The sequence below is a fragment of the Bos taurus genome, chromosome 5, assembly GCF_002263795.3.
Source record: "Bos taurus isolate L1 Dominette 01449 registration number 42190680 breed Hereford chromosome 5, ARS-UCD2.0, whole genome shotgun sequence".
Classification (NCBI taxonomy): domain Eukaryota; kingdom Metazoa; phylum Chordata; class Mammalia; order Artiodactyla; family Bovidae; genus Bos; species Bos taurus.
In genome coordinates, this window is record NC_037332.1 from 37,014,392 (window position 1) to 37,038,436 (window position 24,045).

The following is a 24,045-nucleotide window of genomic DNA, read 5'->3' on the forward strand; positions in this document are numbered from 1 at the left end:
AGGCAAGTTTTTTCTTCTAAAATTCTTGTCATTTGTTTTCTTGTGGTGGGTCTTACAGTGATGCTAAGAGCAATAACCCCATCTAGCAGGCGACAGTCAACATTCAGAGATGGCCAGAATCTCCGTTACTCAGCAAGGATGAGAATTTTTATGTACTTGTGGTGGTGTTTGGAGACATATGGTGCAAGGCTCGTGGTAGAATGGCATGTACAAGTTGCATCCGCTGCCTTGCAGTAGAGTGAAGTGCAACGAAATCCTTGAGCTGCTGTTCAGATGGAAAGAAGCTCCATGAATTCTCTTCTTTGCTGTACTGCTGCGCTCATACTGTCTGAGAGATTGCTTGAGTGTAATTGGGATAATTTGGCTAACACTGGCAGATTTTACTTGTGGAAAAAAAATGTTCTCTCTGAAAGCATGTCTAAAAGTAGATTATATGAGTTAATGAGAAAATGTGATATGCTTTATAAAGACGAGTTTACCAACTTTTAAAGGCTTTTGATGTAGTCATGTTCCCCGATGTTCTCTGATCCTCAAATAAAGATGTTGCATAGGGAGACACCACCTGATTATAGGTCAGATATATTTGGTTATAGTTTCAAATCTGCTACTTAGTAACCTTAATCTCAATCTTAATCTCAACCAGTTGTTTTCAAAAGTCTAGGGAGAGGCTTGGGATTCCTAGGAAGAGAACCCAGATGTCCCTGGGGTTCCTCTAGGGTGAGGCTTGTGGTTCCTCCAAATGCCTGGGTGTAGTGCTGGTTCCTTACCTCCAGCTTTTATGGATTTGGAGTAAATATTAAATTTTATTTAGAGTAAAGTAAAATTTCTGACAGAAGCCAAGCATATATACCATTTGAATGCACGGCACCACTGAGCTTCATTTTCTCATCTATATGATGAAAGTTTGGACTCTATGATCTCTAAGAAGTTTTCATCACTAAATCCATGATATATCAAATATTTTTATTGTGGCTTGTCCATAAATTCTAACATAATTTTTAAAATTGAATAATATGTGTGAATTTTTCTGAATCCATGTTTTAAATTGTGTTCATCAGCATACCTTCTAAGCATAATAACATCATTTTTATAGGTGGCACATCATTGGCAAAAGTGAATGTTCAGCCCTTTGCGGTCAAGGATACAAGTCACTGGACGTCCATTGTATGAAGTATTCCATTCATAACGGACAGACTGTTCCAGTAGTTGACCACTACTGCAGTGACCAACTTAAGCCTCCAACCCGAGAACCCTGCCATGGTGATTGTGTCTTAACAAGGTGGCATTATTTAGAATGGTCTCAGGTACAAAGAAAAAAGTATAGCTTAAGAAAAGTTGCTCTTTTATTTTACCTCTAATTAAATATTTGTCACTTCAGAGAAGCGTTTTGTTAAACTTTTTATTTTGTGTCCATTTTTCACCACTTTTCTTTTTTTAATCAGTGCTCCAGAAGTTGTGGAGGAGGGGAGAGGTCTCGAGACTCTTACTGTATAAATAACTTTGGCCACCGTCTTGCTGACAGAGAATGCCAGGAACTTCCCCGAGTGACAGTAGAGAATTGCAATGAATTTTCCTGTCCCAGTTGGGCCACTAGTGAGTGGAGTGAGGTAACATTAAACACTTGAGGCTTAGAATTATTATAACATTGTAGAGGAGATCTTTGTAATGGAAGGCTATGTAATCCAAAAAAATATTTCAATTTGCTTTATCATTTGGTAAATAACTGTATTATCAAGGTAGTAAAATTTAAAAATGGCTGGTCCTTAAGCTATTTACAGTATCTGGCCCAAAATGACATAATTGGTGTTTAATCTATAACCATTTTCATAGTGGGCTTTCCTGGGGGCTTCCCTGGTGGCTCAGATGGTAAAGAATCCTCCTGCAATGTGGGAGACCTGGGTTCAGTCCCTGGGTTGGGAAGATCCCCTGGAGAAGGGCATGGTAACCCACTCCATTATGCTTGCCTAGAGAATCCCCATGGACAGAGAAACCTGGCAGGCTACAGTCCACGGGGTCACAAAGAGTCAGACACAACTGAGTGACTAAGTACATTTTCATGGTGTGCACAGTAGGCTGAGATACATACTTGTTCTCAGGTCAGTTTTGTACCTTTATTTCTGGAACAAATAGATGTTGTGCTGGGATTTGGGCAGCAGAAATTTGGGGTGGCTGATTTTACCCCATGAAGATCTCTGGTTTTTCTGAGGCATGGAGGGAAAATGTCCTTAAGGATGGTCTTTAACTGTATTTGAATATACAAATTGATCATTGCATTTTTGGGGGTATTTGTGTTGATTAATACTGAAAGTAATGGTCAGTTGGATTTTTCCAGTGTCTGGTTACCTGTGGAAAAGGAACAAACCAGCGGCAGGTGTGGTGTCAACTGAATGAAGATCACTTGAGTGACGGCTTCTGTGACCCAAGCACCAAGCCTGAGTCTCAGAGACCCTGTGAGCTTCATGCGTGTACTTCCTGGCAAGTAGGACCTTGGGGTTCTGTGAGTATATGACAGTATATGGATTTCTGCTCCAATCCATCATTACAGAATAGCACAGAATTATAGTATATTCAGTCTTTTAGTGGCTGCATCTAATTTTGGGTTGGCTCTTGGAGAAAGATTTCTGAAATGTAAACTGTACCTGTATAGTTTTTTTAGTACTGCTAATTTTTCTGTGGAAAATATTCTAGCTTTGACTTTTAACTCACTTTTGTTAGCTACAATACTACAAATTTCTGTATTCAGTATCCTCCATAAACCATAATAGAAAAGAATATGAAAAAGAATATATATATGAATAACTGATTCACTTTGCTATGCGCCAGAAATTAACATAGCATTGTTAATCAACTGTACCAAAGTAAACAATTTATGCTTTCATCCGGAGAAGGCAATGGCACCCCACTCCAGTACTCTTGCCTGGAAAATCCCGTGGACGGAGGAGCCCAGTAGGCTGCTGTCCATGGGGTCGCTCAGAGTCGGACAGGACTGAGCTACTTCACTTTCACTTTTCACCTTCATGCATTGGAGAAGGAAATGGCAACCCACTCCAGTATTCTTGCCTGGAGAATCCCAGGGACAGGGGAGCTTAGTGGGCTGCCGTATATGGGGTCGCGCATAGTTGGACACAACTGAAGCAACTTAGCAGTAGCAGCAGTATGCTTTCATCAACTTTATGTAAACTATTCATTTTCATGATTGGTGCCTAAATTATTCTTTCTCCTGTATTTAGAGTAGGCCTTGTTGGGAAGTTTTGCCAAACAGGTGGCTAGGAGGTAATCTGATGGATGAGTTGTGGGCAGCTTAGTATTCTGTGCAGATTGCCACACTTGCCAGGAAAACTGCTCTCATCTGCCCTTTAACTCTTTCCTGTTCTTTTCTTTCTTTATCTCTTCAAAATTTACTTAGTATATTGTGACATGCATACACCAGGTCAATTTTGAAAAGTATTTAGTTTGCCTAAACTGTATTGACTCTGCCACCAAAATATGAAGCTTCTATTGGTAGTTTTACATGACAACTTTTTAAAGATACAATAATAATTGCCATTTCAATTTCACTATTTTCAGTTCAGTTCAGTTCAGTTGCTCAGTCGTATCCAACACTTTGCAACCCCATGGACCACAGCACACCAGGCCTCCCTGTCCATCACCAACTCCTGGAGTTTATCCAAGCTCGTGTCCATTGAGTTGGTGATGCCATCCAACCATCTCATCCTCTGTCGTTCCCTTTTCCTCCTGCCCTCAATCTTTCTCAGCATCAGGGTCTTTTCAGATGAGTCAGCTCTTCGCATCAGGTGGCTGAAGTATTAGAGTTTCAGCTTCAGCATCAGTCCTTCCAATGAACACTGATTTCCTTTAGGATGGACTGGTTGGATCTCCTTGCAGTCCAAGGGACTCTCAAGAGTCTTCTCCAACACCACAGTTCAAAAGCATCAATTCTGTGCTCAGCTTTCTTTATAGTCCAACTCTCACATCCATACATGACTATTGGAAAAGCCATAGCTTTGACTAGACTGACCTTTGTTGGCAAAACAATGTCTCTGCTTTTTAATATGCTGTCTAGGTTGGTCATAACATTCCTTCTAAGGAGTAAGCATCTTTTAATTTCATGGCTGCAGTCACCATCTACAGTGATTTTGGAGCCCCCCAAAATAAAGTCTGTCATTATTTCCACTGTTTCCGCATCTATTTGCCATGAAGTGATGGGACCAGATGCCATGATCTTAGTTTTCTGAATGCTGAATTTTAAGCCAACTTTTTCACTCTCCTCTTTCACTTTCATCAAGAGGCTTTTTAGTTCCTCTTCACTTTCTGCCATAAGGGTGGTGTCGTCTGCATATCTGAGGTTATTGATATTTCTCCCAGCAATCTTGATTCCAGCTTGTGTTTCTTCCAGTCCAGCTTTTCTCATGATGTACTCTGCATAGAAGTTAAATAAGCAGGGTGACAATATACAGCCTTGATGTACTCCTTTTCCTATTCGAAACCAGTTTGTTGTCCAGTTCTAACTGTTACTACTTCCTGACCTGCATACAGATTTCTCAAGAAGCAGGTCAGGTGGTCTGGTATTCCTGTCTCTTTCAGAATTTCCCATAGTTTATTGTGATCCACACAGTCAAAGGCTTTGGCATAGTTAATAAAGCAGAAATAGATGTTTTTCTGGAACTCTCTTGCTTTTTCGATGATCCAGCAGATGTTGGCAATTTGATCTCTGGTTCCTCTGCCTTTTCTAAAACCAGCTTGAACATCTGGAAGTTCACGGTTCATGTATTGCTGAAGCCTGGCTTGGAGAATTTTGAGCATTACTTTACTAGCATGTGAGATGAGTGCAATTGTGTGGTAGTTTGAGCATTCTTTGGCATTGCCTATTTTATTAGTATCTGTATAAATTTGAATAAAGATGTATGTTGATTAAATTTCCTCATTTTAAGTCTAGAATCTGGAATAAAGGACTAATAAAAATATCTACTGAAAATAGATTCTTAACTGTGTACATGTTAAGAAAATTAAGTTTATGTAATGTCTGAGCAATGGTGTTTCGTATCTGCTTATATTCTTCCAGTGCACAGCCACGTGTGGACAGGGGTACCAGATGCGTGCTGTGAAATGTGTCAACGAGCTATTTAGTGCAGTGCTAGATGACAGACTGTGCCATGGAGCTAGTCGCCCAAGTGAAAGGCAGGTAAACGACACCTCTCCATAGATTATAAACCAAAATGTTTGATACAGGAAGATTATTGATGTGTTAAAATTATTTCCATATGTATTTTTCCACTTAAACGTATATGCCTTAAAAATGTATGTGGGCATCAGAGAGTTTATTGTTCTTGGTTTTGCCAGCTTTATTGATGGATTTATTTTTACTCTTTATCTTATATTGGATCATTCATTTAACTTATGTTTCCATCCTTTGAACAACAGAAGGATGATGCATTATTATGAGTATAATGAACTTCTCAAGTGTGGCTTAAGGTAGTGATCTGTGTTCATTCAGAAGGTTTCAGCTTAGTGATATTTTTCAAAGACTATTACTCTTTTCTTTTTAAATCACTGGGCAGAATGATCCAAACTTTAACCTTCAGAGTCATACTATCCACTTCTAGCCCTTGATAGTACTTTGTACTTTTGGAAAATAAAAACCTTTACATCGCTTATTTGTAGTTTACTATGCAGCTGTTCTTGACTTACATATTTGAAAGAAGAAATGAAGTATAAGATTTAGTATCAATCATAGTGTTTAATTCATTAATGTTTCATGAGGTCCATTTTTCTTTCAAACAGGATTGTATTGTTATACCTTGTCCAGTTATCCCTAAAATTGGGGCCACTTCCTTGCCAGCTGTTCCCATGAGAAAGATAACACAATGGCGATATGGTTCTTGGACCCCAGTAAGTGAATTTCTTTAAGAGAGACAGTATTTCTACTATGGAGGCTTTCAGTTGCTCCAGATTTGCCAAATTAATATATACATTCATTCTCAGGTATTTTGATGGAGATGATGTTAGAAGAGCATAGGGTTTCAGATCAGATCAGATCAGTTGCTCAGTTGTGTCCGACTCTTTGCAACCCCATGAATCGCAGCACGCCAGGCCTCCCTGTCCATCACCAACTCCAGGAGTTCACTCAGACTCATGTCCATCAAGTCGGTGATGCCATCCAGCCATCTCATCCTCTGTGGTCCCCTTCTCCTCCTGCCCCCAATCCCTCCCAGCATCAGAGTCTTTTCCAATGAGTCAACTCATCGCTTGAGGTGGCCAAAGTGCTGGAGTTTCAGCTTTAGCATCATTCCTTCCAAAGAAATCCCAGGGCTGATCTCCTTCAGAATGGACTGGTTGCATCTCCTTGCAGTCCAAGGGACTCTCAAGAGTCTTCTCCAACACTTCAGTTCAAAAGCATCAATTCTTTGGCGCTCAGCCTTCTTCACAGTCCCACTCTCACATCCATACATGACCACAGGAAAAACCATAGCCTTGACTAGACGAACCTTTGTTGGCAAAGTAATGTCTCTGCTTTTGAATATGCTATCTAGGTTGGTCATAACTTTCCTTCCAAGGAGTAAGCGTCTTTTAATTTCATGGCTGCAGTCACCATCTGTAGTGATTTTGGAGCCCAAAAAAATAAAGTCTGACACTGTTTCCACTGTTTCCCCATCTATTTCCCATGAAGTGATGGGAATTAGGTAATTTAATGACTAAATCCTGTTCTGTCTTTCAAGAGCTCTGTTTCTGTGGGCAAGAATTTAAGTTTTCTAGATCTGTTTTTTAATCCTACCAAATAAGGATAATATTTATGTCATAGGTTGTTATGAGAAGCAGATGTGATATTAGACTTTTATTAGATTTGGAATATATACTTGCTTTAGTCTTATATGAAAGATATATTTTTAAGTTTCATATATTCTCTGAATATTTTAATTATGAGATCCTATCTTCTCTATTACCTAGGTCTTTCAGAGTTGTCTTAAATGTTATCTTAAGATTCTCTTATCTATAATCTTTTCTTTAATTTTGACAAATAGCTAATCACTATTCTGAAAAGTTGAGTGTTTTGTTTTATTATCACAAGCATCTGATTTGTGAAGTTTATTTTTTAAACTCATTGAAATATTCACTGCCCTGTCTTTGACTCAGAAATGATTCCAGGTGATAATATTTATAAATTCAGTTTTTTCAAAAATCTTGAGGTTTAGAAATTTGAACAACAGCCAAGTGTAAGGGATGTAGGAGTGTCCTGTATAATGCTTTGGTATTATTCAATTTTTCAGTGCTCTGTGTCTTGTGGAAGAGGAAATCAAGCCCGCTATGTAAGTTGTCGTGATGCTCATGATGGAATAGCAGATGAATCATTTTGTGCCCACTTACCCCGACCAGCTGAAATAGCTGTCTGTTTTAGCCTTTGTGGAGAGTGGCAAACAGGGAATTGGTCACCTGTAAGTACTTTTTTGCAAAAAAAGTGAAATGAGAAATTTAAATATAATATTTGAACTTTGAGGTAATGCAGTGTATTGGCTAAATTTGTGATCAGTGTTCAGCTTCCTGTGGCCGTGGAAAAATGACTCGCCAAGTTTTATGCATCAACTATCATCAGCCAGTTAATGAGAATTACTGTGACCCCGAAGTCCGCCCTGTGATAGAACAAGAATGTAATCTGGCAGCCTGCCCTCCCACGTACAGCCACTTTCCGAGTTCCTCTGAGCAGCCAAGCCATTTTCCAGGCAGGAATTTTCCATTAACTCACAAACCAGAAGATAATCAAAATCAGGGGATCCATCCATCAATCAGAGAAAACCAGTGGAGAACAGGACCATGGGGATCAGTAAGCCCTCTTTATTAGTTATACTAATTCTGTAATTTTGTTATGTTATATGGCCTTTTAACAGAAATGTACATAATGACATCAGATGCTTTTACTGCTAATTATTTCTGAAGATCAGTAGTTTAAATCTTAAAAAGATTAAGCAATTTTTGATGCAGATTGCAAATCTCTTGAGTTCTAATTGAATTATACCCTAATGTGGTATTATGATTATAGAGGAATCCATTTGAAGAAAATCTTAAGAGTCCATTATAGTAAAAATGAAATCTTTTAAGTGTTAAGATTACCAATGTCTATGAAGAAAAAAATCAAACCCAGAAACTACTATGATAACAGTGCAGTAAGCTGGTATAAAACCATGATTACTTTTACAAAAGGTACAATTGTGGTTTGTATTTTGTATGAGATTAACGATAGCAAGTAAAGAAAAACACTGTGAAAGCTGAGAAACTTAACATCATCTTTTTTTTTTTTTTCCCTTCTTAGTGAGACCTGAAAACTTGAATTCCTTTTTACTTAATGCCTAGGACAAGGGTGAATTTTTTATGGCAAACTTTAAAGATTTACCTTCCTATCAATAAATTTTAATGAAACCCCTAGTAATACCCAGGTTTTTTGGACAGATATTCTTTCTTCAAATTATGATTCCAAAGGGAGGGTAATTTGGCGAGCTTGAAGTTGAGTCAAAGAACTGGTTTTCTTTTATTTTGGTGTTTTATAATGTACTTTTGTGACATGGAGTCTCAGTCTGTGTGTTCCTGTGTTCCATCCTTTCCAGTGCTCTAGCAGTTGTGCTGGGGGTGTTCAACATCGAGTTGTGGTCTGCCAGGATGAAAATGGACAAAGTGCCAGTTACTGTGATTCAGCGTCCAAACCCCCAGAGTCAAAGCACTGTGATTCGGGACCTTGTCCACAGTGGAACTATGGAAGCTGGGGAGAAGTAAGTCCTACTGTCTCCTAAACTTGCGGAAATTATGACAGCCCCTAAGACCGAAAGTTAAGCACTTCATACTCTTCCTGTTGAATAATCTTACTTCACTACACTAGACAGATTTTTTAAAAATTGAGTCACTAAAACTATAATCTTTTAATAGACATTGTATCATGGTATAAATCACTCATTTATGTTAGGAAATATATGCTCCAGATTTTTGACAGAATGCTATGTGCTAGCCAGTAGGTGACTTCCTAATACCTCTCTACGGAGAAGACAATGGCAACCCACTCCAGTACTCTTGCCTGGAAAATCCCATGGACTGAGAAGCCTAGTGGGCTGCAGTCCATGGGATCGCTAAGAGTCTGACACGACTGAGCGACTTCACTTTGACTTTTCACTTTTCATGCATTGGAGAAGGAAATGGCAACCCACTCCAGTGTTCCTGCCTGGAGAATCCCAGGGACGGGGTAGCCTGGTGGGCTGCTGTCTATGGGGTCACACAGAGTCAGACACGACTGAAGCGACTTAGCAGCAGCAGCAGCAATACCTCTCTAAAACTAGTACATTATTGTCTTAATTTCTTAGAAAATTAATTGATATAAAGACAGAAAAATAGAGTGATATGTAGGCCATGTTAATATCCTATTGTGGAACCATTCATTTGATGAATCTAAAATGAATAGCTATCAATTATTGAGCACTTTCTTCATGTCCTGACCTTCTTTTAGGCACTGGGATATGAGGATAATTTTTAAAATGGTTGTAATGAATACTAATTCCACCTGTATTATGCATGAGAAAGAAGAAAGACTTACATTGGCTTTGGATAAATAAAACAAGCCACCTAATTTAGTCAAATATTTGTGTTTAATGATTTTTTTAAATTAATTTATTTTTGATTGCACTGGGTCTCTGTTGCTGCGCTCAGGCTTTCCTTAGTTGCAGCAAACTGGGATTCCTCTTTATTGCAGTGCTCGGACTTCTCATTGCAGTGGCTTCTCTTGTTGCAGAGCACAGGCTCTAGGCGCATGGGCTTCAGTAGTTGGCAATGCGCGAGCTCAGTAGTTGTGTCGCACAGGCTTAGTTGCTCTGCGGTATGTGGAGTCTTCCCGGACCAGGGATCAAACCCCTGTCCCCTGTATCGGCAGGAGGTTCCTATCCACTGCACCACCAGGGAAGTCCCCTGTTTAATGATTTTCAGTACCTGTTTTCTCTCCATAGGGAATTTGGAAATCGTTGTTTAAAGATACACTTCTGATCAGGTGCTAATAAATATAAAGTATGTCTTTAAAATATATTTTTACAATTTTCCAAAATGAAAGTAACTTTTTCAGTTGTGAGTTAATTCTTGTGAAAATTCAAATAATTTGAAAAATTGTGAAAAGATATGAACTTTTAATATTTGGTACATTTCCTGCCAGATTTTAGTTCGGTGTGGGTTTCAGAAATAGGTTCATTAATTATACATGTTGCTTTGCCACCTGCTGTTCTCATGTAATAGATATATTCAACATCTTTCTATCTTTATAAATTTAGATTTCCCTTCATGGATACATGTCTATGTATCTTTTGATAGGATACCATATACAGGTAATAGGTAGTTATTAACTATTACAGTACTAATTTTCAAACTTTTGTCTTTTAAAATAAAAGGATGGAACTGAAACTTTGATTTTTGAAGAAATTAAGAGTTATGAAGAAAGGATAAACTTTAAGCTTTAGCAGTTCTGATTATGTACTCATCACTGAATCAACCAACATAATATTCTCTTTGAAGCCACATAGTTTTTCTCTTCCTTCTTATTTTTAGTGTACACAAACATGTGGAGGAGGAATAAAATCGAGATTTGTAATATGTCAGTTTCCCAATGGCCAACTGTCACAAGAGCAAAACTGTGAAATGTTGAACAAGCCACCTAGTGTGGTGCAGTGTCATATACGTGCTTGCCCTGATGATGTATCATGGCATCGGGGACCATGGAAATCGGTACGATAGCACTCTCATTTTTATCCTTCTGTTTTGTTTTATTCTGTCCCTTTTACTTTAATTTTCTCTCTTTATAAATGGTGATGCACACATTTTATCTTCCAATATTTTTTTAAAGCAGACCATTGGCCATCTTGGCTTGTGTCATTAAATTTGATAGTTTGAAAGAGAATTCATTCAAGTACTGTAATATATACATATATATATATATATATATATATATAATAGTTTTACATGTATTTATTTTTTATAAGTGAATTTTGAACCATAGCACTAATCTAATGGAAGTGTTTTTCTCCAGTACCGTTTTGGCTTGCCACAAATTAATTGAAAATGTTGTACTATTTACATTTGTACATAATGTTAACATTGTGCTTGTAACAATGGCAAGTTAAGGCTGTGTCTTGTTTGAGTGTATAACTGTTTGTGGCTTTTGTCTGTCAATGTCCAGTAACTGATCTAAAAGCAAATAACATTTTTATCATTGTTAAACTTTAATATTTTGTTTGGAAATGTGAAAATATTGTATTAAAAAAGAGAAATTTACTTACACAAAGTAAGTTAATTGTTTACAATTTGTTACATACATCATGAAAAAGTATGATTTATATAATAATTTATATGAATGTTCATATCTTCCACTGTGTGGAGTTACTGTATTTTGGGCTGTTTTAATTTTTTATTTTTTGAAGCCATAGATAAAAATTCATAAATAGTCATGAATGATTAATTTCTTCTAGTATTTTTCAACTACCCAGGCTTTGAAGAAAAATTAATATATAGATACATTGAAACTAGCATTTTGGTCAATTTTGATATTTTAAATCACAAACAACCAAGTATACTTCTTTCCAGTGATAAAATGATTGGAGCCTGTAATCTATTTATAATTAAGATTATAAAGTTAAACAGTTCTTTATTTGGAAAATAATTAACTCTGATTTTATACCCAAACCTGATGTATGCACGTGTTTTGCTTTACCCAGGTCAAAGTTTTACAGTGAAATGTAAACCTGTTTCAATTCATGCTATTTGAAGAACAGGTCAAGTTCTAGTTCACACTAAATTCATCTTTTTAGTCACTATGACTGATACAGAACAGCAGAGCATTTTAACTTTAAGGGAAGACCTTAAATTGCTGCATTAGAATTAGAGCCATAACTTTCTGGGAACTAACAAAAGCATTTTGCTATAAAGCATATGTCGGAAAAGGTTCACTGACCATGTGCTATATCCTAGGGACTACACTGTCATGATAATATAAAGACATATTTGTTATCCTGTGGAGTTTACAATCTAATTGGAGAGATTTGAAGTCCTGTAACAAGTCACTATAGATTTTTTTTTGTTAGGCATTTTTGGTTGGAAATTCACTTTCTCTGTACTATATCTGTTACATTTTCTTTTGTTTTATTCGTTTAATTATAAGCCTCGTCATTAATAAGACTTAATCCATAGATTGCCTTCTTGGAATTTGCCTCAATTTGGACAGCAGACATAAAGGTTTTATTTTCTCTATTCATTCATGAATTCATTCATTCACAAAGCATTCAACATTTACTCATGGCTTCTGCTTTGTGCTCTATATTGAAGTTCCTAAAATAAGTGGTTTGAATCAGATCTTCTATATCAGGGATCAGCAAATTATCAAACCTGGCCCATTGTCTATTTTTATAAATAACTTTTATTGGAACACAGGCATGCACATTTTTTATGTATTATCTGTGGCTGCTTTTGAGACTTTCTTAGACTCAATAGAGACTTTCTTTTACAATAGAGACTGACCCTCAAAGCCTGAGATATTTACTATTTTGTCTTTCTGGGGAAAGTTTGTTGATACCTGTTCTATTTAATAAACATCATAAAACTTTAAAAATTTGACATACCTAAATTTATAGCATATTGGAATTGCAAATATTCATTTGGAGTCAGTTTTAGATTTTTTTATCCTTTGTTTAATAGTTTCAAATATTTTAAGGTTTATCAATCTTTTCTACATGTTCACTATAGTATTTATATAATTTTGCCCCAGCTTTATTGAGAGATGTAGTCATATTGTGTAAGTTTAAAGTGTACAACCTCACAAAATTTTGATTGTGTTTGATTGCATCAAATGCTATATTCCAATAATTTGTATCATGATATTTTTTGGTATGTCATAAGTGAAAAACCCAAATGTTCACTAAAGACCCTTTGCAGAGATAACTTTGTCAACCTCACAAAAACAAGTGACCAAGAAAACAATAATTTCAAATTACAAAATAGTAAAACAGAAGTATATAATTCTTCATTGTTTATTACATGTCTATCCCACAAAGGAGTTCATTGATTAATTCAGGCTTTGCACTAGTAAAGAACTGTAAATTTTTTTATAAATTGAAGATAATTTAAAAATTACAATAATTTTATTTATTAACTTTTAATAAAGTAAGTATGTATCAGTAAAGTTTCAGGATTTCTTATTATATGAAGAATTTTAATCCTTAAATTAGCCTTTTATATTAAAAGGGTTTAAGGGATCTGAAGTTTTATTGTTAAAACCAGTTATAACCTTTTAATTTACCTCTTTCAGTGTTGCTGCGTATTAGCCAGATTTCAGAATACCTCTTATTAACATATCAGGTTAATATTCTTTCATGCATAACTTTAATTTCAGAAGATCCTATTTACTAGGTTAGAAAAGTAAGAAAACGTGTATATATGTATATAAGTAAACATATATAAATGACATGAAATCTTAAACACTTTTCATTTTAAAGTAAAATTAAAGTACCAAGTGCTAAATAATTAAAATGTAGCTAGGAATGAAGTTGTAAATATACATGTAAATTTTCTCTGTGTTGGAAACTTTGTGTTGTAATAATCTATAAGCATGATTAAAGAAAGAAAGTAATCTTAACATATATCTGTTAATGACTACATTTTTGTGACTAGTCAATGTGAAATGATTGTATTTTAACCCTTGCTTATTAATGATGTGTTGCTGGCCTTGTGCTTTTCTTAATTCACATGTATGTTGTATTTTTATTCCTTGAACCAATATCCAAAATGTTTTAAGTCACTGAACCGATTCTGTAAAGAATGCCTTTTTTCTTTTGAGGGTTTTTTAAAATAACAAATTGTTAACTTTTCTTATTAAACATTTAATTGTTGAATAGTATATGTTTTCATAATTTTACTGAGTATGTATATAAGCTACTGTTATTTTTATGTAATTCTATTAGAAATTAACATTGGTTTTTTAAAAATAAGATTTATTGTTTAGCTATCACTTTTTAAATACTAGGAATTTTAATATTTATATACTATAAATAATGAATAAAAATTTATGGTGTGAACAAACTTACTTAGTAAATTAATAGATGTACTCATGCCCAGGATAGTCTTTAAAAGGTGAGTAAAATTTTTATTTTTCTTTGATAAAGTGAGGGGCACTACATGTAACATAGACTATTTTAGCAAATGCTCTTTAAATAAATTTATATTATATTAATTTCTGTATATTTCCCCATAGGCCTCATTTAAGTAATTCATTTTCCTAGAATTCATTTCAATTCATTTCATTCTGTACATAAAATCAGTTCATATTTGGTAAGAAAATAATGTGCATTCCATTGTTTTCTGGAGTTGATGATCCAACAGAAGTAAAGAGAATAATTTTTTCATTTAAGATTGTTTTTTCTTCTAAAATTGAGAAAATATTTTTTAAAAAGATGAAAGCTTGGTACTTGAACCCTCTTGATCCTAGTGCTTTTCTCAAAGCATTTCTTTATAAAATAGTACCCTCCTGTAGCACTGTGTTAAAACATATATATGTATACGTGTGTGTGTGTGTGTATGACTAAATTTCTATTAAGATACAATGGAATGTGACAAATAAAAACACTTTCAGAAATGGGCATGGGGTAGCTGCACACACCTAGTAAATTTGCAGTTTGTCAATTTAACAGTTTTGTGTAACAAAAGAACATTGAGGGTCTGAGCAGAGGGGTTGGGCTCCCACTCAAGGTGGAATGCACTTGGAAAGGAACTTGCTCCTAAGTCCAGCAGCAGCCAGGGGAACAAGGTAATGTGTGGGGAAATGGTTTCAAGAAGCTGTCAATTCTTTGTAGAATGTTCAGTAAAAGTATAGTAATTGGTTATTTTCTTAAATTTGGAAAAGACACACATAAGTATAGCAAAGGGCTGGAAATCTACTTCATTACCAATTTATCATGGAAATCCACTGAAATAATATTTCTATTTGTTATATTGCCATACAGTTCTATGGTACATTCAGTAACTCCCCCAAATTCTAAGCATCCTCTACATGTTATAGGCATTGTGTTAGTCACTAGAAGTAAACTGGGCACAATCTCTGTGTATAAGGAATTTGCAGTTTAGTGGTGAATGTATGGCACCCCACTCCAGTACTCTTGCCTGGAAACTCCCATGGACGGAAGAGCCTGGTGGGCTGCAGTCCATGGGGTCGCTAAGAGTTGGGCACAACTGAGCGAATTCCCTTTCACTTTTCACTTTCATGCATTGGAGAAGGCAATGGCAACCCACTCCGGTGTTCTTGCCTGGAGAATCCCAGGGATGGGGGAGCCTGGTGGGCTGCCGTCTATGGGGTCACACAGAGTCGGACATGACTGAGGCGACTTAGTAGTAGTGGTAGTAGTACTAAATAAACAGATGATCAGAAGCAGAATGGGATTCCTATCTCTTTTCAGTAACAACCTTGTGATTTATAATAGTGAAGACTCATAATATTAGGGGCTTAATAGACTATAATTATTCAAGAATTTGTAATGAGGATTGTACTTGACAGTTCAGTTCAGTCGCTCAGTCGTGTCCGACTCTTTGTGACCCCATGAATCGCAGCACACCAGGCCTCCCTGTCCATCACCAACTCCCAGAGTTCACTCAGACTCATGTCCATCGAGTCAGTGATGCCATCCAGCCATCTCATCCTCTGTCGTCCCCTTCTCCTCCTGCCCCCAATCCCTCCCAGCATCAGAGTCTTTTCCAATGAGTCAACTCATCGCATGAGGTGGCCAAAGTGCTGGAGTTTCAGCTTTAGCATCATTCCTTCCAAAGAAATCCCAGGGCTGATCTTTCAGAATGGACTGGTTGGATCTCCTTGCAGTCCAAGGGACTCTCAAGAGTCTTCTCCAACACCACAGTTCAAAAGCATCAATTCTTTGGCACTTAGCTTTCTTCACAGTCCAACTCTCATATCCATACATGACCACTGGAAAAACCATAGCCTTGACTAGACGGACCTTTGTTGGCAAAGTAATGTCTCTGCTTTTGAATATGCTATCTAGGTTGGTCATAACTTTTCTTTCAAGGAGTAAGCATCTTTTAATTTCTTGGCTGCAGTCACCATCTGCAGTGCCATAATTATTATTCCAACAATTCCTTCTAGAAAGCCTAAACTAGTATGATATATTCCATTACAACCTGGCAAGAGATGAGTGGTGTTGAGGTCTCTATGCTAGAAGAATACTTTAGTTTTTGTGTAATTGCAACATCTTTTTCTTTTTTTGTGTATGCATAGATTTCATGAGTCACCAAAAGGGAGGATGTGGACTGATTTATAGTTTGCCCTAGCTGTGATGCTTTGAAAACAGTTTTAGAGGCACAGATGGGCCTTGCAGGTTTGACATGTGCAATCTAGGCAAAACTGAAGGAGATGATCTAATGGTGAGAATGTAGAAAAGACATTTGTATGTGTGTTTGGTTGAGTGACGTTAGAATGTAATTTGAAATAACTAAAAAGTTAACTTTATCATTATATTTATAGTTAACTAAAAGTTTATATAGTTTATAGTTAACTATAGTTTGTAGTTAACTAAAGTTAACTATTGGAGAAGGCAGTGGCCCCCCACTCCAGTACTCTTGCCTGGAAAATCCCATGGATGGCAGAGCCTGGTAGGCTGCAGTCCATGGTGTCGCTAAGAGTTGGACATGACTGAGCGACTTTACTTTCACTTTTCCTTTCATGCATTGGAGAAGGAAATGGCAACCCACTCCAGTGTTCTTGCCTGGAGAGTCCCAGGGATGGGGGAGCCTGGTTGGCTTCCACCTATGGGGTCACACAGAGTCGGACATGACTGAAGCAACTTAGCAGCAGCAGCAGCAAAGTTAACTATATCATTAAATGGTGATATATGTATTTTTCTTAATATTAAAAAATAGACAATCATGTTTCTGTTGTAATTCTATTTTTCCAGACATAGTGCTTCAGAATATTTAGGATTCATGTTGATGTATGGCAAAACCAATACAATATCATAAAGTAAAATAAATAAATAAATAAAACACTTGTTACAAAAATATATATTAAAAAAAAAGAATCTCTGGAAATGGATTTTTAGATGTTTTAGAAGAACGTAGTCTCAGTATTCTACAATATCTATGTGCTATATAAAACTATATATATAAAATATATGGGCATTATAAATATTAGCATGTTTATTAGATACTCTGATTTTTTGTTATAATTTTGTATCAACATTTGGTAGCTTGAGAATAAGATTTAGTGCCTATATAATTGACAACAAAGTCAAACAATATTTTTAAAAGTCTATTTGACATTTCTACACAATTAATTTCTAAGTTTTTAATTATATGTATATTTCTCAGTAAAATAGTTTGATCATATACCCTTATATATTATTATATAATCTATACATTACAAGCATAAACTAACATATAAATGTAATTTATAGAATAGATACAAATAAGAATTTAAGAGGATAAGATGAATATTTAATATATTTTTAATATTGTGGATAACAACATTTTTCTCTGTTTTTTCAATAGTGAGCTATTGTTATAGTCATCTCATTTTTAAAAGTGGTAGAATGTTTCATTATTTTCATTAGTTTGAAATCTTTGTTCAGCACAGGTAGAGTGGTTCAAAAATCTGAGTTATTCTAATATGTGATTTCAATAGCTTCCATAGCTGAAAAAATTACTTTGCAAAAGTGCATATCTCCATGTAGCATTACTACTGAATGTTCCTGTTATAAAGTAGTAATTCAATTTAAATCCAATATTCTAGTTATTGAAAAAAATTTATTGAAATTTAACAAATTTCCATTTTCCATTCTGTCATTCACTTCTTGAAAAGTATTATCCTAAAAGGAGTTATATCTTTGTATTTTAACAAATAGTGTTAAAACTGAGTGACACTTTGAAAGCTTTGGAAACAATTTAAACATATTAGAAAATTTTGCTCCAAAGTTTTAAATACAATGGAGAGTTTTTATAGTTGGTATATTTACAGTGAGTGAGTGAGTGAAGTCGCTCAGTCATGTCCGACTGTTTGCGACCCCGTGGGCTGTAGCCCTCCAGGTTCCTCTGTCCATGGGATTCTCCAGGCAAGAATACTGCAGTGGGCTGCCATTTCCTTCTCCAGGGGATCTTCCCAACCCAGAGACTGAAGCCGGGTCTCCCGCATTGTGGGCAGATGCTTTATCCTCTGAGCCACCAGGGAATCCCATAACACTAGAAATACATCCAAGCATTTCAAAATGTTCTCTCCTTAGGAGAAGGATTTTAAAGAAGCAGTTATTATTATCATTATTGTTTCTGCTGCACCAGGTCTTAGTTATGGCATGAAAACTCTTAGTTGAGGCATTTGGGCTCTAGTTCCCTGACCAAGGATTGAACCCAGATCCTCTGCGTTAGGAGTTCAGAGTCTTAACCACCAGACCACCAGGGAAGTCCCCCCAAAGCAGTGTTTTCCCATGCAGTGTTAAATGTCTCCTTTGCCTTAAAGAGAGATTAGGAGTCTATTTTGTTTAAGTGACAGGTATCACATTTTTATCGTTATCATAGAAAAAATTCAGCAAATTTTGAACAAGCCTCTTTTTGTAATAGAGTTAGTAATTACTTCATCTTCATGAGCCCACTTGGTACTTTGAATACAATGTGTAAAACTCTGGAGAAGGGCATGGCAACCCACTCCAGTATTCTTGCCTGGAGAATCCCATGGACAGAGGAGCCTGACAGGCTACAGTCCATGGAGTCACATAGACTACACATGGCTACACATAGTCACATACACTATGGCTACAGTCCATGGAGTTGGACATGACTGAAGTGATTTAGCACACTGGGCCTAAAACAGAAAAAAAGCAGCAGCGGTGTGTCATGACACTCATCTCATTAGAGTGTTACAAATGTATAAATGTGTATAATTGTTCATCTTTCTAAATGGGTGTGTGTGACATGTGCTGAGTACACTGAAGGTGAGTTGCAAGTGATGCTCTCCCTGCCAGGATACCTGATGTATTATATGCTTGACATATCAGGCTGGCATATAACTCCATAAAAACAAATGTGAACAGAAATATTAAAAATGTTTTGGGTACTCCATTGAATCATCTTGTCTCTGAGATACACTTAAAGATTCAGTAACATCTCTAAAATCTCATACGCTACACAGGAAAGACTGGAATTATGTAATTTATTTTCAGAGACACTATCATCTGCTTCCTGGTTGTACTCCCCCACCCCTAAGATTGTACTTAAACTCACTAATGTACCTAAATCCAGTAGGAAATTACTCTATCGTGTCCTATTGTGATATGACCTTTGTACTAAAACTGGTATCATATGATATATATATCATATTATATTCATATATTTGGGATAATTCAATGAAGTATTACAAAGTTTTTGGTAGATCACATAACAAATTCTTCTATACCAGTTGTAACTGTGCTCTAAGGTGATCCTCTAAGACCACTCTGAGCTATTTTCAATCTTCTTGAACTTTTGACATTTTGCAGTTGTGACCCAGGGAAACTCAGAGACTTTGGAGGTAACTATGAAGGGAATGGTAGCTACTGAGCTGCCAAAAAAAATCTCCCATCAATCCATTCAAGGTTATAAAGAGTCCATCCTTAATAGGTACTGGGCTAAAAAAGCTCAAGATGAATAAGAATGATATACTGTATTCAAAGGACTCACAGTTCAGGGAAAAATAAATACACACACAAATAACTGTAACAAGACAGAAATAAATGTCATGGAAAGTGAGAAAATATTATGTATCCAGTTGGAGAAATGTAAGACTTTCTGAAGAAGGCATGAGCCCTGATAGAGAGATAGGATTTAAGTGGGAAAAGAGGTACCAGATTGGAGACTGCTCTGAGCAAAGCCAGAGGCCAAAAAAAGTAGTTTCATTTGACTGGTGTCAGTTGGTTTGTGAGAGACAAGGGACAGGAATAAAGTTAGAAATATGAGTTGGGCCACAACAAGGAGGAACAATGAGTGTTATACTTGAGAGTTTTAAAAATTGAAAATTCTATAAGTTTTTTTATATGCCATTGAATTTTTTGGAGTAGGATCACAATGGTGTTTTAGGAAGATTTATAATAGGCATTTCTCATCATGAAAACATTCAGAACATGAGAGACTAGAGAAATCCAGGACAGGACTCTTCTAAAAATTTAGGGTGATGATTTAGGGACCAGGAGAAGGCAATGGCACCCCACCCCAGTACTCTTGCCTGACAAATCCCATGGATGGAGGAGCCTGGTGGGCTGCAGTCGATGGGGTCGCTAAGAGTCGGACGCGACTGAGCGACTTCAGTTTCACTTTTGACTTTCATGCATTGGAGAAAGAAATGGCAACTCATTCCAGTGTTCTTGCCTGGAGAATCCCAGGGACTGGGGACGCTGGTGGGCTGACGTCTCTGGGGTCGCAGAGAATCGGACATGACTGAAGCAACTTAGCAGCAGCAGCAGCAGCAGTTTTTATCACATATTTACAGATGACTCACAGCACTCAAACTGTAGTGGAGTAGATGAAGCCGGTAGAGGAGAGATTCATGGAACTATTGGACTTTGCAAATGGGAGGAAAAGATGTGTAAGAGAAAACCTTGTCAAGATATTATTATATTGACAACTTTACTGTCAAGATAATAAAGCTGAGAAGAGTTATGGTTGATAATTATCAGATCAATTAAGTTTGGGTTTTAAGAGAGTAAACATTTGGGGCAATGAGTATTAGAATTACAAACTGCAGATTGAAGAGCTCATTTGATGATGTATAGCTTGGTTTTGTGTTAGTTTCATGTAAGAGAATGTAATCTTGACTTTACCAAGAGAAATATGATTTTTCATTTACCAAAAAAGCTTTGAAGCAATACTATTATTCTTAAGCTTCCTGAGTCTTTAAATATTAAGTCTCTCCTCTATCTTTAGATTAAGAATTGTGGTAGCAGGCCTAGGTTTGGGTTAAAATTGCTATTGTTTAGCAGAGTAACTTTTAGAAAGTTACTTAACATTTCTAAGATTTTGTTTCTTAGAGTATAAAGTAGTGCCTATCTAAAGAGGACAGTTTTTAGTATTAAAAGGAACAATAGGAAAAGTGGTTGACATAGAGCTCATTACTTAAAGATTCCATTACTTTGATTTGTATTATCACTGATCTACTAAGAAGTACTGGATATTTATGTAGCAGTTAGAAAGTGTTAGTGATAGTTATGCAGTACTAGATGTGGAGGGTAAAAATACAAATGTATCAAGAGATAGAAGGTAGTACAAATTATAGGTTAAGTACATATTACTGGTTAAGAAAAGACTAAACACAAATTATACATTTAATTATGACTATCATAATTTTGAGACAAATGTTTGTTTTGATGTGTAATTTATCAAGAGCAGGAAATATAACTTTAACCTAGTTCCAGTTCAGTTCAGTACAGTTGCTCAGTCGTGTCCAACTCTTTGCGACCCCATGGACTGCAGCATGCCAGGCCTCCCTGTCCATCACAAACTCCTGGAGTTTACTCAAACTCATGCCCATTGACTGGTGATGCCACCCAACCATCTGATCCTCTGTTGTCCCCTTCTCCTCCTGCCTTCAGTCTTTCCCAGCATCAGAGTCTTTTCCAATGAGTCAGTTCTTCCATCAGGTGGCCAAAGTATTGGAGTTTCAGCTTCAACATCAGTCCTTCCAATGAATATTCAGGACTGATTTCCTTTAGGATGGACTGGTTGAATCTCCTTGCAGTCCAAGGGACTCTCAGGAGTCTTCTCCAACACCACAGTTCAAAAGCATCAATTCTTTGGCTCTCAGCTTTCTTCACAGTCCAACTCTCACATCCATACATGACTACTGGAAAAGCCATAGCCTTGACTAGATGGACCTTTGTTGGTAAAGTAATGTCTCTGCTTTTTAATATACTGCCTAGGTTGGTCATAACTTTCCTTCCAAGGAGTAAGCGTCTTATTTCATGGCCGCAGTCACCATCTGCAGTGATTTTGGAGCCCAAGAAAATAAAGTCTGTCAATGTTTCCACGTTTCCCTATTTACCATGAAGTGATGGGACTGGATGCCATGATCTTCGTTTTCTGAATGTTGAGCTTTAAGCCAACTTTTTCACTCTTCTCTTTCACTTTCATCAAGAGGCTTTTGAGTTCCTCTTCACTTTCTGCCATAATGGTGGTGTCATCTGCATATCTGGGGTTATTGATATTTTTCCTGGCAATCTTGATTCCAGCTTGTGCTTCTTCCAGTCCAGCGTTTCTCATGATGTACTCTGCATATAAGTTAAATAAGCAGGGTGACAATATACAACCTTGACGTACTCTTTTCTGTATTTGGAACCAGTCTGTTGTTCCATGTCCACTTCTAACTGTTGCTTCCTGACCTGCATACTGGTTTCTCAAGAGGCAGGTCAGGTGGTCTGGTATTCCCATCTCTTTCAGAATTTTCCACAGTTTATTGTGATCCACACAGTCAAAGGCTTTGGCATAGTCAATAAAGCAGAAATAGCTGTTTTTCTGGAACTCTCTTTTTTGATAATCCAACGGATGTTGGCAATTTGATCTCTGGTTCCTCTGCCTTTTCTAAAACCAGCTTGAACTGGTTTTAGAAATTCACGGTTCACGTATTGCTGAAGCCTGGCTTGGAGAATTTTGAGCGTTAGTTTACTAGCATGTGAGATGAGTGCAATTGTGTAGTAGTTTGAGCATTCTTTGGCATTGCCTTTCTTTGGGATTGGAATGAAAACTGACCTTTTCCAGGTCAGTTTTGAACCTAGTTCCAAAATCTAAATAAAAACATAATTGAAAATACTGTGACAAGTTATCAGATTTCTGGGGAACATAAATCTGGTCCAGTTATTACAATTGCCAGAGAAAGGCTCATCCACAGTAGAACCATTTTTGTTTATAGGCTGTAATTTTCTTTCGGAGTATAAACATATTTGGGCCTCCCTGGTGGCTCAGTGGTAAACCATCCACCTGCAATCTAGGAGACACAGATTTGAACTCTGGGTTGAGAAGATTCCCCTGGAGAAGGAAATGGCAATCCACTCTGGTATCCTTGCTTAGAAAATCCCATGGACAGAGGAGCCAGGTGGGTCCTCTGGGTCTGGGTTTTGAGTCCTAAGGGTCTCAAAAGAGTTAAACACAACTTAGCAACTAAACAACAACAATATAAACATTCACAGAAGTTTCTTTCTTATGGTAGATTTTACCCATCATAAACAAACTGACAGGTAGAACCAAAAAGCATTTTCTGTGATTAAAGATTATTCACTATGTTTGGGATATCATTAAATATAGTGTAAGAATTAAAATGTGCAAATTATACTGTATAAATGGTGATGTGTGCTCTGTGAGAATATAGTCTTTATAGGAGAATGAAAGAATAAAAGGAAATTTTTACTGCCACACTAATAAAAAATGTTTCCATATTCTACCACCAAAGTTTGCACCCTTCCATCTAAGGGAAACTTTTTCACTGTTTATTCTTAGGCCTTTGGAGCATTTTCACATCTCAGAGTAGGGACGATAACCAGGCTTGGCTCCTCCCACATCAGTGTCCAAGCTCAAAAGAACAGTAGGAGTTCATATGGGCTCCTGTTTCCAAGTCAGCATTTTGCTGCAAGATCTTAATTTTAGATACAACCAGAAGATTGCATTCTTCTCATCTCTGCTGACCCACAGGGTACCCCATAGAATCAGAACAAGAACATCAAAAATCTTGAGGAAAGAGATGTAAATTAGATGAAACTTTCCTTTCTGTATAATTTTTGTAGAACTAAAGTTCATCCAACTCTACCTCATTCAAGTAACATAAACTGCATATTTAAATAATCTTAGGACTGGAAAAGGTCAGTTTTGATTCCAATCCCAAAGAAAGGCAATGCCAAAGAATGCTCAAACTACCGCACAATTGCACTCATCTCACACGCTAGGAAAGTAATGCTCAAAATTCTCCAAGCCAGGCTTCAGCAGTATGTGAACCGAGAACTTCCTGATGTTCAAGCTGGTTTTAGAAAAGTCAGAGGA

At 36.7% G+C, this 24,045-nt stretch overlaps 1 protein-coding gene across 3 annotated transcripts in view; it reads left to right on the top strand.

The window, feature by feature from the left end:
• The window catches only part of ADAMTS20 (ADAM metallopeptidase with thrombospondin type 1 motif 20), a 216,210-nt gene that overhangs the window by 109,446 nt on the left and 82,719 nt on the right, over window positions 1-24,045 (top strand). For 2 of the 3 annotated variants that reach the window (NM_001206093.2, XM_024991941.2), the window contains 9 exons: window positions 1,094-1,304; window positions 1,443-1,607; window positions 2,333-2,497; window positions 5,063-5,182; window positions 5,782-5,889; window positions 7,266-7,430; window positions 7,526-7,816; window positions 8,595-8,756; window positions 10,564-10,740. In NM_001206093.2, coding sequence (NP_001193022.1) covers window positions 1,094-1,304; window positions 1,443-1,607; window positions 2,333-2,497; window positions 5,063-5,182; window positions 5,782-5,889; window positions 7,266-7,430; window positions 7,526-7,816; window positions 8,595-8,756; window positions 10,564-10,740 — 1,564 coding nt within the window. The remainder of the gene's footprint in view (window positions 1-1,093; window positions 1,305-1,442; window positions 1,608-2,332; window positions 2,498-5,062; window positions 5,183-5,781; window positions 5,890-7,265; window positions 7,431-7,525; window positions 7,817-8,594; window positions 8,757-10,563; window positions 10,741-24,045) is intronic. The other variant, XM_024991940.1, reaches the window with a different exon arrangement.